Source organism: Rutilus rutilus (assembly GCF_951802725.1).
Source record: "Rutilus rutilus genome assembly, chromosome: 7".
In the NCBI taxonomy this organism is placed as follows: domain Eukaryota; kingdom Metazoa; phylum Chordata; class Actinopteri; order Cypriniformes; family Leuciscidae; genus Rutilus; species Rutilus rutilus.
Window position 1 is genome coordinate 33,177,721 of NC_140221.1, and position 17,282 is coordinate 33,195,002.

The window sequence follows — 17,282 nt, forward strand, 5'->3', positions numbered from 1 at the left end:
CAAAGTCACACTCTTGACATAGGCCATTAGGCTACAGGGGTAGAATTGCATGATCTGTTCAAATGAGGATGTGGGCGATTTTACCGGAGGTGGCCAGCATGAGGAGATGACTTATGCAAAAAAAACATTTTTGTCAAAAAATGACGTAGGCAATTATTTTAGGAAGGTGACGATATTCTGAAAACACTTAAGCAGTGATCCACTTAAAGCAGTGAGGATTTGTGTGCAGAGAGTATAGGCCAAGATGAGAACTAGGCCTATTCCAGTCCTCGGGTGACCTCTAGCGGTGAGTAATTTAAACTGCTGCCATTATGAAATGTCAAACATCTCTACAAGATGGATTGTATTCATTGCAATAATAACACATTTTATTACAATAGGAGAACACATTATTTGTGATTGACTGTAGAAGTGAGTGTGCTATTTTACTTAGAGCCTGTTTAATCAATTGCTTATTGATTCTTCTGGCATTTAAAGTTATTATTTTTAGTAGCCTAACTGAAATAAAAAAAAGCACAACCCTCTTAAATTGTTATAACATCATCACATTTGTATAATATCTGTAAACAAATCAACACAATAAAACCAAACTGGCAGCTATATATGTAGGCTCACTTAAAAATGTCAGCTTATTTGAATGACAAATATTTGCTTAATAATGTAGCCTACTAAACAAACAACTGACCAAGAATCACAAGGCCCTGCATGATGATTTACATAATAGTTTAGATATGTAAATTAAATGTAAATATTTGGAAGTAAGATTTAGATTTAGATTTAGAACGCAGATTTAGATTATCATTTTAACATTTAAAATAGTTTTTTAGCTTAATTTCTTTTCTGGGCATATTCTTATTTTATTGGCACACATACTCATCAAACGCAACGCAGGGAAAACGGTGATTGGTCGAAAATGTGATTGGCAATACTGTGAACCAACCATTGCAGTGCACGAATGAAAATAGACCAATAGCGACAAGGGGCGTACATTTTGAAGTAAACGAGGAAAAATGGCGACCACCGCGATGAAGTTGAACGGGACTATTTACACAACTGTAATGAATTTGCCGTACAGTCTGGCAAACAAAATTAGAGTGTCTGTGTTATTAGTTTTAATACTCACTTTTGTGAGTAGTAGTTCTGGAGAAAACACATATGAAGATAATGCTTATGAATTTCTAAAGCGAGAGTATTCGCTGACTAAGCCGTACCAAGGTAAGCGTCTATTCCTATTCGCCCAGTTACGTTAAACCGGTGCCCTGCCAAAAGTGGCACCTGTTTCAGCAAAGTCAACTAGCTAAGAAGAAAATAGTTCAGTGAGACCACAAGTTTATTGTTAGGACGATAACTGTCTCCTTTTTTTTTTCTTTTGTTCTTTTTTGGTTGTCCTTTTCTTGCTCTCGTAAGAGTGGTGGTTTTATTTCGCAACTGCAGTGATTTCTCACGTCGTCCATAGGGCGGAAGTACAGGACAAGTGTAGATATTTAGGTTCATATGCTTTATTTAACAACGTGAACGTGTATTTATTGTAACTTATCATGAACTATCCCTTGCATTTACTCATACAGCTTGATGGAGATAAGGTCATGGTTATCTAGAAACAAAAATAAAACATGCTAAATAAATAAACTGACAAAAATATTATGCTAATGTTAAGATGCTTATATATAGTATAATATGAGTGTGTGCGCGCATCCGTGCGTGCATGCATTTACATTTACTTTAAAATGTTGATGAATGTTCACAGGACTGGGCTCCTCCAGCTCCTCACACTGGGAGTTCATGGGCAACACCATGATCATGCCTGAACACATACGGCTGACACCAGACTTGCAGAGCAGACAAGGAGCTGTGTGGAGTCGCATTGTGAGTTTGAATGACAAGAAAACCTGAAACGCCACCTTGGGTTGAATCTAGAGCTATTAGGCAGCTCAGCCTATTAGACAAAGAGGTTCTTGAGATAATCTGTAATAGTCAGGCTTGTTAATCAGTGTGTTTGTGTATGTAGCCCTGTTACCTTAGGGACTGGGAGCTACGAGTGCAATTTAAGATCCATGGAGAGGGCAAGAAGAACCTGAATGGGGACGGCCTTGCAATATGGCTGACTAAAGAGAGAATGCAAATTGGTAAGAAATCATCATTATTACAAATTTTCACAAAATATTGATTTTCCATGATATGACTATTATGGGTTTTTGTTCTTTGTGTTTTCCTCTAGGACAAGTGTTTGGAAACGCAAATCTTTTTACTGGTCTGGGTGTTTTTGTAGACACTTATCCGAATGATGTCAAGCAGATTGAGGTATATCGCCACTAAACATTAGGCAAAAAAAACAGAATTACCATACTATACATATCATGTCATGTCAGCTTTAAAAGTCATGAGAAACCATTTATTAACCATGAAGTGTTTGTTATATCATGGTGAATATTTTAAAACCCCTGGTCTGCAAGGAAGAAATAATCTAACCTGTTTAATTTCTGTCTCTTTATCAGAGAACATTTCCTTTTATCTCTGCAATGGTTGGAAATGGGAGTGTAGAATATGAACATGACCGAGACGGACGGTCTACTGATCTTGGTGGCTGCACTGCTCATGTTCGCAACGTTGAATATGACACGTTCCTCTTGATCAGATACATGAAGAACAGACTTACAGTAAGAGACATCTTTACATTCTGTGTTTCTTTATTCAGCCAAAGAGTAATACAATACTAGTTCAGTCTCTTATACTGCCATGATGATACATAAGAGATTTTCTTGATCTCGTGATGATACAGATAATGGAAGCATTGTTTAGATGGATGTTGGAAAGCATCCTTCAGTTCCATTTGCACCTTCATTTGCTGTTGTGTCTTTCAGGTGATGACGGATACTGATGGGAAGCAAGAGTGGAAGGACTGTCTGGACATGCCTGGAGTGAGGCTGCCACAAGGGTACCACTTCGGGGTCTCGTCGGCCACTGGAGATTTATCAGGTTAGGACCAGTGAAGTGTTCCTTTCACTCCATTTTAGTCCAGCAGATATTCAAATCCTATCTGAACCAAGGCTTAAAGGGTTAGTTCTCCCAAAAATTATCCAATAATTTACTCACCTTCAATCCTAGGTGTATATGATTTTCTTCTTTCAGCCATAAAATATATCCTTGCTCTTCCAAGCTTTATAATGGGAGTGAATAGAGCCTGTTTTTGAAGCCGATAAAAGTGCATCCATCCATCGATCATAAAAGTAATCCATACAGCTCCAGGGGGTTAATAAAGGCCTTCTGAAGCAAAGCGATGCGTTTGTGTAAGAACAATTTCCATTTTTAAAATATTATAAACTACAATAAATAGCTTCCGACAGACTGCTATACGCATCGATGTACAGCGAAAGAGTAACCCCTGACCTGACGCATGATGTATTGATGAATGTGGAAGTGTAGAGGATAGAGTAAAACATAACACCGGCCACGAATTAGAAGTCTAGTTTAAGTTTAAACGAGAATTAAAAAAAAAGAAATTGTCGGAGGAGCTTGAGTTTGTTGCCCAGCCCTATTTGTTTGAACCGCGAGCAGCGCCTACTCTCACCGAAGTTTATGCTACTCCTACATCCTACATCATATGCCTCAGATGCGACCAATCTAATGACAGACAAAACACAAATCTCAGACATTCGCTGGTGAAAAACCGCGTAACTCCATTTGAGCTTGATTTTCGAAAAATGTTAATAGTATAACGACACAAGTCCATGATTGGTTGACTGCCAAATTAAAATCTTAAACAGAATGATAAAATAACTTTATTAACCGGTTAATTGTAATTTCAAACAAGAGTTTCTGTTCAGAACTTTGAAACATGATTTAGTTTTTGTTTATGTTCCTGTTAAATTTGGTTTGTTCCTGCTTTTGGTTTTCATTCCTTGACCCAGTTCATTTTGGGTCAATCTTAAATTTTACATTAGATTTAATGTTACACTAACTAATAAACATGAACTAATTTATATAATCTATTTGTATGTTAAACAAGATTTCAGTCAATTCACCCAATAGATTTTACCCTCAAACAATTATCAGAGCAGTATAATATCTTCCTGTATTTACATATGCAGCCAGTGCCTGGAGAGGTTATTTGCTCTAATGTATTTTGCATTAAAAAAATATATTTTTTGTTTTACATTTAACCAATTCAAGGGCTCCACATCTTTTTAAATATTTAAAACAACAGATGGATATGATTGAAAAAGGACCAGCAAACCAAACCAATCACTGCTCGGTATACTTGGTGCTAAATTATATAAAATCAATTTCAAATATTTGTTGTTATGATTCCTACTTGTTCATATATATATATATATATATAGACACACACACACACACACACTTTTGTATGATACTACTAGGCAGTGATGGATTTACTGGTCCTGTTTTTAAAAATGTATTATCTACTATTCAAAAAAAGATTCATTTGTTTGCAAGTGCTTTACATTATTTACATTTCATATATACATTTTTAAAGAATGTAAACCACTTTTAGCACATTATTAACTTTATTTACATTATTTTATTAACATTATTTTTAAAAATTAATTTTGTTTTTCCATTTTTATTTTATTTATTTATTTGCATGTTTTTTTGTTTTTCTAGATAACCATGACCTGATCTCCCTCAAGCTGTATGAGCTTACAGTGGAACGGAGTCCTGAAGAGGAAGAAGAACAGCAGGAGATCACGTTGCCTAGTGTAGACTACCGAGCGGACCCTAATGGTAATACAGTTACAAAAAGATTATACCTTCATTATATGTTCCGTATAAGATATTTGGCGGAGGAGTACATTAGCTGTATCTTACAAATGTTTTCTTTACACAGTTTACGTGGAGGATGAAGGAAGGAGCATCATCACCGTCTTCTTTCTCTTCATTGTTTCCGTCGTTGCACTGGTTGTAGTGATTGTGGTAATTATCTTTCTATATAATCGCTATAAAGAAAACCGCCGCAAGCGCTTCTACTGAGCAGATTAAAGAGAGTGTGACAGGTAGGAAATGGGACGAAAGATCCAACGTGAGTGTGACTGGCATTTTTGCAAAGGACCACTTCTGGTCCTCACCTCTGCCACCAACAGGAAGGACCTGAAGGCCAACAATGAACTAAAAAAACCATACCTGACCTCTCAAGTGGAAACCGACCACCTCAATCATGATTATCATCTCAAAAAACTGTTCGAAAGTATTTGAAAGAGTGTGCGTCTGTTTTTGAAGGTCTCTCCAGACTTTTGTGTATGTTTGCTGTATTTTTGTACCAGTTACACTGACCTTGGCCTTTCACCCTGAGGCAGCACAGAGAACAATGTGTGACAGCATTTACAGAGTTAAACAAACTGTTGTAATCTCAGGTTGTCTATTGCAATGCCACTGCAGAAATCCCCAGAGCCCCTATGTTTTTCTTTAAATTAGACAGAAATTGATCAAAAGAAAATCTCCACTTTGAAATGTCATGATCTTGGTTACCAGTCTTCAGTAAATAGCAGTGCCAGAAAACCCCCCATCTGTTGTCATAATCACTTAGTTGTCAGCAGTCATGTTTAACTTACATCAAGGTAATTTGCTTATCATCCTTCTATAAGTTATACTGGCCAGCTGTACTGTTATAAACAGACAGTAACAACCATCAATGTGAATGTGAAGAATATTTTTCCCAAACTTCTTTTTGTAATGAATATAGGTAAATATTGGTGCTTTGATGTATTTTGTTATATGTGGTCCCTTTTTATGTATCCAAAACTGCACTGAACCGCTTGGCCACGTGTAGCTTATCCAAAGTTTCTTTGTGAAACATAATTTAACTCAACTTGTGATGAACCTGTTATTTACATGATGAACTTTTATTTTACATGTCTCCATGGCCTTATTTGAATACCATGTTTAATAATCTAGATATATATAAGAAATTGATGATGGCATGTTGTGAGTTCCTAAATCGTAATATCTTCCATAAGAGATGCACTGCAAGCATTTTTGTCCATTTTTCAGTCTTTTTGCTGCTCTCTGCAGTTAAGCAACATTTGTCCATTGTTTTATACTGGCCAGAGATTGCATTGCTGTTCACATGAGCTCAGTGATTGAGCAAGCTGCTGTATCAAATTGCTGTTTAATGTTTTCATGTTTCTCACAAACATGTTCAATGACAAAAATTCTAAAATTAAAACAAAATTAAGTTTGACTTATAAATGGATGTTTGCTAACTCAATATTAATTTTGATTGAAAATGTCAGGAATTGTCTTCCAAAAAACATTTTAGAACACAGTTATTTGTATACACTCTAAAAACATGTTTTGGCTCAACAAAGAATGCAACCTTTTTTGCATCAGTGTTTTAATTGAGTTGGGACTTGATTTGTAGCATTAACAAAATTCGTTAAAAAAGAGTTATTCTAACTAATTTCAACATATTGAGTGGTGGTGGTGGTGGTGGGACCAATTCATCTTTTATCTATTCCAGTTCAAATTGACAGCTAGTATGACATGCTAAATATACAGGACCTCATTTAGCATTTATATTCACTGGATAAGTAAGCCATTAGTTTTCACTGATATTATTACATATGTTGCTTATATGTATTAAACATACCTTCATGTAGCAACCCACAACCTAACCACAAGCACTAGGCCTACTCTTCAGCACAGTGCTAACCAAAAAACATAAACATAACTGAATCTCTCCTTACTTATTTGATTGTTGCATATTGACGCGTGGACCTCGCCTCTTAACGCCCACATATGGGCCAACATTGTGATTAACTCTTCTAACTGTATTGTCAGATTGGGTCCATAACTTTAAAATGGTACAGTACCTGTACCACAAACTCTATGATTTGACATGAGTCTCTTCAGATACTGTACATTTATGAGCTTCCAGAACTTCTGATTGAGGCTGTGTGTGACCTCCTAACTGAACTCCTTTACACAAATTGAACATAGAAATAAAAACGGTAACACTTTACAATACGGGTGCACTAATCTGCATTAATTCATGCTTAACTAATGCACAGATAATCATGTGTTAATGTATGACTCATGAAGAACTAAACCATTAATTAATGATTACTGCATCAGCAACTAATAAAGATTCTAAATGATTAATATGTTATTACTTTACTTGTTGAGGCACATGACTATTAACTAATTTGTTAAGTAATATGCAATTTATGGGTTTACATGGCACCAAAATGGCATATTACTTAATAGTCATGTGCCTCAACAAGTAAAGTCATAACATAATGATACATTTGCATATAATTAATTAATGATTAATTAAAGCAGACAGCTGGAAGTTGAAGTACATTGCCTTGACCAACTGTGGTAATTAACGCATTAATTTACACTTTTAGTTAATAAAATAAGTTATTAAGGAATTAATACATTATGACACATTTAATTAATAGCAATTCATATATTACTTAATCTATTAATCATTTAGAATCTGTATTAGTTGCTGATGCAGTAATCATTATTTAATGGTTTAGTTCTTCATAAGTCATACATTAACACATGATTATCTGTGCATTAGTTAAGCATGAATTAATGCAGATTAGTGCACCCGTATTGTAAAGTGTTACCATAAAAACAGTATAAATAACCGTTTTCTCTTAGTCTTATTAAGTGAAAACAATAAGTGCAAGTGCAACCATAATCAAAGTACTGTAGCGCACAGACTCTTTATAATTGTTGTGAAATTGCTGTTTTATTTTGCACTGGCAGTTATAGGGTTGATGCGGTCACTGCGGTGGGTTCGGAAACGGCCTTGTAAGGAGAAACGAGGCTGGTGCGTTTGTCTCTAGTCTTCAGTTGGTGTTCTTGCGTTCGGAGTTCAGAAACGGAGCCTCTCTTGTCTGTCGTTCTTCAGACCTTACAGTCGCTACTCTCTCAATATTCGAAGTGCAAACAGAGACCAGAGCCACAACTACACAGTCCAGAGACAGGTTTGATCCGTCATGACGATATCGCGAGACAGCTTTTCATTCGACGGGAAATCTCGTCACACCCCTACTAATAAGTCAATATAGGCTTGTTTGAGATATGCAAAATATGCGCAGAACCGATCACCGGTGATCACCGCGAGATGCAAGCCAGTTAGAAATGTGTCCGAGTGTGGTCTGATGTCATGCATTGCTGACGTATGTCAAAAAACTTTCGCACCCGCAAGGCGGACTTGTCGGATTCTGCGGTCGAGCGCAGAAGCTCTCCACAGACTGCGCTGATCAAACGCATGATGGGAAACGACTTGCTGGCGACACAGCTTAATTCTCATTTGTTTAAACCAGTCTATGGTTTAAACAACCGTGGTGTATGTTCTCATTTAATATGTTTGATTTTAAAACTCTGATATCATGTTTTTATGTGTAAATTATGTGTGAATATTCCCAAACTCTCTGACAGTGCGATCTCTATATGGGTTATTTGGTTGTTGTCATAGGCCTATTTAAAAATATTTAAAATGTTTACAAATTTAAAATGTAATTAAAGTAAAAATGATTGATAACACGTCAAATGAAAAAAAAAATACAGTAGGGTAGAGTGGGGTAAAACGCCCCCCACCTGTTTTTCCCAAAATAACCACTAATTCACGAGTTCACACTTACATATAATTTAAATGGGTAAGTTTAATGCGTATATGGCGTGCTGTCCGGAGGGAGGGCTCCGAGCTCGGAGTTCAGCCCGAACCCAGAGTACTCCCCCCGTATGTAAGTGTTTAGTACTAGAAGTGTGGAGAAGGGGTGGTGGAGGGATGCTGCAAAAACTGTCAATGGAATGAGGTGAGACTGCTGAGTATTTCCCAGACAGCAACATAGTGTCGGCCCAGATCCGGGCCACATCTGGTACATGTGGATTCGACGCATACCAGATGTGGGCCGAGTCTGGGTCGACACTGTTGCTGTCTGGGTTATACCTCTCACCATTGATTGCTGAGTGCTTTCCACTTGTGTTAATTATCTGAACGTGCTCCTCCCGAACCTTGTTAATAAAACATCATAAGTAGTCAAGATACATTTTTACTGTTGCTATGCACTACGTTGATAACGGGGATATACAAATCTCTATGGAGAAGCTGACACCAGCGACACATTTGAAGAGAAGAGGATTACATGGTAAATGCTATAATTTTCAGATATTAGTAAAAGTGTTTAAGAGAATATTGTTCTGCAGGATATTGCAGTGATGTATGATAGATGAATAGTGAAGTCTGTAGTTTGAGATCATATATTATTTATAAGGAATATAATTATATTTTAAAAATTAAACATTTTTTTAAAAACTCATAGCTTGTGGGGTAAAACGCCCCCTACGCTGAGGGGTAAAACGCCCCCCCTGGGGGCATAGTTTCTGTATCATAATTACTATAATAAAATATTTCTGTCTATCAAATCCTTTGTTTTACACTTAATGCAGTATAACTAGGTGGTAAAATCTAAATATTTGAACAAAACATGAAAAACTTACCTCAAGTGAGCATTAACTAGCTAGCTTGCTAGCACAGTTAGCTCACTGATGGAAGGTAGTTAATTTTGGCTATTTTGGACATTGCTGAAATAAATATTAATATATATACATATTGATACATTACTTGGCTTTTACTTTTAGAGATTAAAAACTATTGTCTGTTAATTTTGCTGTTGATCTATGAAGCAAACTGGTTGGTAAGAAAGGGGGCATTTTACCCCACCTTGGGGGGCGTTTTACCCCACCGCTGGGGCAAAACGCCTCCTTTGTACAAAAATATTTTCAGTGAAAATACTAATTAATTATGAAGGCTGAGCAATTTTAATATTTGGTGAATAACTCCTGCCATAGTCACTCAAAACCGGGATGGCAATTCTAGTCACATTTATGTTTTGTTTCACTGTAATGTCACATTTTCCTTAAGGGGGGCGTTTTCCCCCACTCTACCCTACTTTGGGTGTCTTGGTCATTATATTTATTTATTTTTCATATAAAAGCAACAGAACTTACATTAGGCTACATCCAGTTTATCATCAACACGAGTCACGACGCATGAGCGCGAATCCCGCGATAACCGCCTCTGATCTCGTTGTCAGATCCACTAGAGAACATTTCATTGCAGCCACCTACTCTCACATAGCCTACATTTCAGGCGAGGCAAGGCGCATCTCAAACAAGCCTTTTCTCTTTACTAAAAAACAAACAAAATAACACATTTCAGCATTTATTCTCCTAAAGGTAGGCCTATTATCAAGACAATTTCATTAACTTGCTACAACTTATTTTGGTAGTAGAAATTTCCTCAGTTCAAATTCCACACTACACACAATACTAAACGATTGTCATCATAACTAATGGTTGCAAATGTTTTAACCATGTATTTAAGTTGTAGAAACAGGTCCCCTGAATTTCTTTCTAGTGCAGTTAATATATTCTAAAGGGCCTCATTAAATGTTTTGAATCAGTTTCCTTCTTGATTGACAGGTTCATGTTTCATTTCAATCTGAAGAACCAAAACTTGGGACAATTACCACTGTGCTATATGCTATCCATGAGCTGGAACTCGTTTCCAGATGTCATTTATCTCATGTTATCTATTTATTTATTTTACTTATTCACTGAGGCCTCCATTGGCATAAGAGAATGTTAGTGTAACGCCTTAAAGTCAAGCAAAGCGTGATTAAATTGCAACTCCAGCTCTGGTCAGCATTTTCACGCTTGAAATTGTGAACCACAAGTGTATTGTGTTATGGTGTCAGGTTATCTGACTTCTGAACAGTTCTGCACGCTTTTTTGCCAATAATTCTGCTGTCTGCAATATCTGACAAGTTGTGAGAGTGTCTAGTGTATCCATGTGTGTTTCTATAAGACAAAGCATCACATATTTGCAATACAATATTAACTAATACATTGATGAATCTGTTGAGAACGTTATGTTTTAGGGTTGTCACCTAAACCTGAGATTCAAGATGAAATTTCAGCCCTGACAGAAAAAAAAAAAATATATATATATATATATATATATATATATAAAAAATAAAAATTGTATTGAACAAATATAACAGCAAATACATACAGTTACAACTCAAAACAGAATCTAATTAAACAGTAGACAAAAAGCCAGTAAAATAAACAGACAAAAAAAAAACATTGAGCCAGGGGTAACATAATGAGAGAGAAAGCATCTCACTGTTTTTTTTCTGTCAGGGCTGAATCTGTTTAATTTCCCCTTTTCTGCATTTATCACTGTGCATTGGTTACCAGTACAAGAGGAAAACAGTAAGGTCTGAACATGCAAATTACTCAAAAATGCTGATGATGTAATAATGAGTCAATATGTATAACTTTAAATATCCCTCTGTGATTTCCCCCTGAATATATTAAGAATAATTTGTTTCTGTCCTCTCGTCAGTGTTTTTGATGAAAAGACTCTTCAGTTTACAGAGATATAGGTGACTGTTAAAACATTTTGAACTAAATAATGTAATAGGGGTTTAAATTTCAATGTAACACATAGACTCAAACAGTTTAAAAAAAATGTGTAAACACATGTGCTGGTCCATTGTTTACTATCTACTTTACTATTTGATATCCGTTAATACCCAAATGTTTCAAAAAGACAAAAGTTCATGTCATGCTTATTTCTATGGTGTCATTTTATTAGGGGTACTGTGTGGTTTCAGCATGAAGCATCGCACAAAAACAGAACAGGTCATGTTGTTTCGCATGCTTCTCTGAAACAGATATATTTTGGGTACATGCATATAAGGCATGTGGTATAGTGACCGTGAATCATGAACTTTTCATAGCACCTCTTTCTTTCTCTGTAGCATTAGTTTTCTTCAACACCCCTGCATGTTAGACACTGCGTCATTGAGAGAGGAAGTAAAACCTGCTGTACTCTTTCTGCCAGTAACAGACTTTAAGAACAACAGTCACAAAGGGTACAACTGTCCAACTGTCTAACTGTCTTAATTGAGGATTATTCTTTGGAGCCTCTTTACGGAGTAAATTAAGGGTAAGAATATTAAATCTATTATATTTTCTTGACATTTATTTTCATTCTATATTGTGTAAGTAGTACTCACATTGTTGCTTTTGTGTCTTTTTAATAATGTCTTTCGTAACATAAATAGGTTTTCGTTAAACGTCCAACTCATGTTTCAAGAAATTTATTTTGGTTATTTTTATATATGTCTGAATATACTGAGTAGTGAATATATGAATTCCTGTTTACCCGACAATCGTTTAAAAATTGGATTTGAAAGAAGAATAGGTTTTCAGGTAATATTTTACCTTTTATTTGAACCCGTCCATGTTCATCTACATTTGTTTATCTGTTTTTATACTGATGGAAATAATTGAACTACTGTTGGTTTGGTGGAGGAAGTTACAAAGGAAATGCATCACAACCAGTCAAACTCTATATGGGGCTGCTCCATTTAGTAGTGTTAGTGTTGCATGTGTTAGATATTCTTCCACTATGTCAGCTCCACCCTCAGATTCAGCACAGGAAATTCATTTTCTGACTTTACTGAGTCAGTGAACTTTATGTGGACGCAAGCTGTTCGGGAAAGAACACAAGGACTTAATGTGAGATTCAGTTTAACCTCAGGTCTGGTGTGTTTGATAACCTTGCAGAGCTGAGCGACGCAGTGGAAGATGTCGTGCCTGAAGTGCCTGAAGTACACCATGTGTCTGGTGAACTTCATCTTTTTTGTACGTATCCATTTTCAGACTGTCACATCATGATATATCTAATTGCTTTTAACACAAAATAGTTCATCTCGGGCCATTCTAAACCCTGGGTTAAGTCAATTTTCCTTGCTTCAAACCTCAGTATTCATTAAAAGATATTTATATACACTCTAAAAAAAAAAGTCCTGTTTATTATACAGAACAAAAATTCTGGCAGTTGTGGTTGCTAGAATAATTGTCTAAAAATACAATAAAAATGTAAATATATTCATAGAACAACCTGTAAATTTCAATTTAGAAAAAATGTATAAACAAATACATATGTAACTGGTATATTCAACAGCCTTTTTATACTGAATTAGCAAGACCAATGTGCTACTAAAATGTGTTTTATACCTTTGACATATACTGACAATAATAATAATACATGTGGTAAAGAGAAAACCACACAACGAAGTAAATTCACCACAAGGTGCTTTTTCACATGTTAGGTGCACACTGTCAAGCACACCATCATGGAAAAAAACAAACAAAGAAGAAACAAATAATTGCAAGTAATTTAGAGGGGCTTTTTTTTCAGCTGCTTCAGTGATTGAAATACAATTTCAAAATAATTTTTAAATCTACATCTTTAACAAATCTACATTTGTGTAGCATAATTAGGTGCATTCACAACACGCAACATGGTCTCGAGCACATCATTGGGCTTATACTGGCCTATTCTGACTGTAGGCTATGGCTACCATCAATTACAAAAATGTACCAAAAAGTACAATTTGCTTAAACTTTGCTTTTCCTTTTCCTGCTTGTTACAAGCGAGGTTTAAAAAGACCATTGAAAAAAGCCAAAAAGCATATAGCCTAAATTTAGTTCGGCTATAGGCTACTTCACAAGTCTCATCTCTATACAATAGAATAACAGAGAACTTGCTGTCTAGCTTTTTATGAGGATTTCGTTTGTTTATCCCTCTATGGGACATCGTCATTTATAAATGACGCGACGAAAAATGCGTTTAAAATAGGCTACAATATTAAAGGGATAGTTCACTTTGAAATTAAATTTTGGTATGTTTTAGCTTACCTCAAGGGCATCCAAGATGTAGGTGTCTTTGTTTCCGCAGTAGTTTAAATTTTGATATTTGGTCAAACCGTTCTTGTCTGTCAGTCAATGCAGGTCTATGGTCACCACCACCTCAAAGAGCATGCACAGAGAAGTCCAAATTAAACAATTCCCCATCGTAAGTACACATTGATGGCCTAAGACACGAAACGAGCGGTTTGTGTGAGAAAACGAACAGTATTTATATCGTTTTTACCTCTTGTACACAACCACGTCAAAGTAATCTGAGGACGCACGCGTTCTGGCTTCAGATCACTTGGACAAATGTTACATTAAAAAAAAAAAAAATTTCAAAAACCCTTTCACTATACTTTTCAGATAGTGTAAATGCATTTGAATGTGTGTGAAGTTTCAGACAATTTGTCAAAAATAATTTACCCTAATAGAGAAAAGTGAGTTATATATGATGGCACCCTTAAGAAAAGGTCAAAGGTCAGGTGTAGAAAACTAAATTTGTAAAATGAGTTTAGTCTTAAATCTATGTAAAATATAAAGTATTTTTTCTAGATGTGATTTCATAATTAGTCCCATGGAGAGTTAACATTATCATTACAGATCTGTGGAGCTGCGGTCTTTGGAATAGGCATCTACCTGATGACATCCAGCAGGTTCTCTTCCATACTTCCCAGCCTTCAGGCTATGAACATAGCTAACACTCTTTTCATCATTGGGATCATCATCACCTGCGTCTCCTTCCTGGGCTTTCTTGGAGCCCTAAAAGAAAATCGCTGTCTGCTAATATCTGTGAGTCTCATCGATCACTTACACTCTTACTCTCTGATGTCCATATAGTTTTACTTTTTACGTTCTTTTAATAAAACTCGACATCTCATTTGTTTCGTTTAGTTCTTCATACTGTTGTTCATTCTAATGCTGGCCGAACTGGCCGCCGCCTGCATTCTGCTCATGTACGAGCAACAGGTAAGAAAAGATTTGTAGCTATGTGGAAGCAGAGCATATGTGAGGAAAAGATGTATCAGATCCTGCTTTTTTACTTACAGATCGAGAAATTAATTGATGACGATCTTAAGAATGGTTTAAAAAACTCCATAGACAAAAGAAAAAACGTCACAGTTACAGATGACTGGGACACAGTGCAACAAACAGTAAGTGCCCGTTTACTGTAGATTACTTTGGAAATGTAATAGATTACAGATTACAAGTTACCCTATTTAAAATGTAAGAAGTAGTGTAACTATTTCAATTACTTTATTAAAGTAATGTATCTGATTACATTGCTTACTTTTCTATATTTCTAATGATTGTTTTCAACTGTTAATCATTTTCAAATATTTAGGGTTAACCTGTACATTCAAAACCAATCAAAAGCATCAGAATAGCATCGCTTTACTAAACGGCCTTTAAATGGCAGGAGGCACATCAAAAACAGGCAAAGCAACAAATTAATATTACTCAACATATCCTAGATTTTACAGAAAATATTCAGACGTAACCCCCTTTGTAATCGTTAACAAGTAGCTGTAATTTAATTACACATTTTTTCTCAGTAACTGTAACAGATTAGTTACATTTATTTTGTAATTAAATTACGTAATGCCGTTACATGTTACAACTAGTTACACCCTATGGTTACACCCCGACGCTGATGACTAAAGACTAAACCCAGCATCATCATTACTACTGCTCAGTGTTGGACATGAACTGGACTAAAACTAAAACCAGAAAAAAGATCAATCAATATTAATCTCAGCTAGATGCCAAAGCACCATTTCTCGTTTTTATTTAGTTTAACTTGGTGTACTAAAGTAACTAAAACTTTTTTTAAATATGAATACAACTATATAGGCATATTTAAATAATCATAATAATAATAATAATAATAATAATGACAACAAAATTATTAAAATGGAAATACAAAAATAAAAACTAATTTTAACTAAATATATTAAACTATAATAGTCTCTAAATCATACTGAAATACTGTTTCGGATCAAATGAAAAACCAGACTTACATTAATGGGTTGAGAATGTTGGTGGGGGACTGTCAGTTTGTTACAGGCAAACACCACACATTTTCTTCAGTTTTAAATGTCTGTTTTTCCTCTAATAACAGTTTGAGTGCTGTGGAATCCATAACTCTTCGGATTGGTCGAACCATGTACCAAAGTCATGCATCATGCCTGGAAATGGAACACACTACTGGGCTAAAGTAATACAGCACTCATATCAAACTCTATATCAGCTATATGTCAAAACAATATTAACGGAACACGGAGATGCACATCAACAACCTACACATCTGATTCAGTCTTATAGCATCATATGTATTGTCTTGTTGCGTTTAGGGTTGTTTCAGTAAGCTGAAGGATACGTTTGAAAACAACCTCTTGAACGCCGGGATTGGCGTCATTGTTGTCTGCATTATTGAGGTATGAGTTTCCATGAGACCTCATTTGTCTTGTCATATAGTCACCTAAAGGTTGATTTTCATTTCAAATGTTGTTTAGCAGCTATTGTATTTTTGTCACTTGACTATACATATTAATCTCTTTTTGTAGGTCTTGGGTATGTGTTTCTCCATGACCCTGTTCTGCCACATAAGTCGATCCGGGTTAGGATACAAATGATCAAAAACATTTCCATAGGAGATCTTCCACAGTTTGTGTTCTTAATAATCACCGTCCTACAAATGCCCCAAGACAGCCGGTAAAAGACAAGATGGCTGGCAGTTCTTGTACAGATGCTTGGTTTTATGGAATGTTTACAACAATCTGTCCTCCTCTAACAGTTAGTGACACAGACCCACAATTATTGTGACTGCAATATTATTACAATTATTTTTTTACTTTAACACTTGGTAGAGCAGTTAAACCATAACTGGTTCTTTTTTTCTTTCTTTTTAACAACAGTATTATTTTTACTTTGGCCATCACAGGTTAAATGGAAACTTCCTAGGGGGTTTTAAACACTGAATTCACCCACTTGCATTTGAATGTCAACTCATGATGATGGTGTAAGGGAGCTTTTCCATAATGAATCATCTTTACACAAATATTCACTGTATTCAAGTTCTGTTTCTCTTTCATCTCATAATGTTGAGTTTGACCTAGTATGTTCATGTAATTAACTTGTTACATAGACTAGAACTGTTTTTGTGTACTGAGCAATGCAAAGCATTTATTTCTGATCACTTCCTATTGACTAAACCATTTGATTTCCCAGAATATACACAGGGTGGAAACCACACATTCTCTCTTGTTATTTAACAATTATACCAGTTGTAATGCAGATTTACAGCATACTTTTTTGTTTTTTTTTCACTTTCTTTGTCTGTAGACCATTGTAAATTAAAATAAAACAATCAAAATGCTTTCCTTTTTTTTTCTCCTTTAAAAAAAAAAAGACAAAGACAAACTTGCACAATGGTTGTGGTTGAAAGAGGAAGTACCACCAAAAGCAAATCAACACTTCCTCCTGCAGAACACTATTGCACTTTTACAAGTGCTACGGTCATGTTAGGTTGCTTAGTT

At 35.6% G+C, this 17,282-nt stretch overlaps 2 protein-coding genes across 7 annotated transcripts; both read left to right on the forward strand.

Annotated features, from left to right (window-relative positions):
• The first annotated feature begins 988 nt into the window (after nucleotides 1-988).
• Nucleotides 989-6,204, forward strand: lman2lb (lectin, mannose-binding 2-like b). Its single transcript, XM_084414376.1, has 8 exons — nucleotides 989-1,215; nucleotides 1,748-1,866; nucleotides 2,009-2,126; nucleotides 2,219-2,301; nucleotides 2,496-2,657; nucleotides 2,862-2,976; nucleotides 4,624-4,743; nucleotides 4,847-6,204. Exons 1-8 carry the CDS (start codon nucleotides 1,011-1,013, stop codon nucleotides 4,987-4,989), a joined length of 1,065 nt encoding a protein of 354 aa, XP_084270502.1. The 5' UTR covers nucleotides 989-1,010; the 3' UTR covers nucleotides 4,990-6,204.
• A 1,540-nt stretch (nucleotides 6,205-7,744) lies between these two features.
• LOC311293479 (leukocyte surface antigen CD53) lies at nucleotides 7,745-17,122 on the forward strand. 6 transcript variants are annotated; one of them, XM_084413803.1, is made up of 9 exons: nucleotides 7,745-7,955; nucleotides 11,805-11,992; nucleotides 12,616-12,693; nucleotides 14,347-14,535; nucleotides 14,638-14,712; nucleotides 14,793-14,897; nucleotides 15,866-15,961; nucleotides 16,098-16,181; nucleotides 16,311-17,122. In XM_084413803.1, the coding sequence occupies exons 3-9, from the start codon at nucleotides 12,637-12,639 to the stop codon at nucleotides 16,377-16,379; spliced, it is 675 nt and encodes a 224-aa protein (XP_084269929.1). In that variant the 5' UTR covers nucleotides 7,745-7,955; nucleotides 11,805-11,992; nucleotides 12,616-12,636; the 3' UTR covers nucleotides 16,380-17,122. The 6 variants fall into 6 exon arrangements, with proteins under 6 accessions (XP_084269929.1, XP_084269932.1, XP_084269933.1 ...); XM_084413806.1 differs by having other exon boundaries at nucleotides 7,762-7,955; nucleotides 11,888-11,992; XM_084413807.1 differs by having other exon boundaries at nucleotides 7,768-8,320; nucleotides 11,888-11,992.
• The last annotated feature ends 160 nt before the right edge of the window (nucleotides 17,123-17,282 follow it).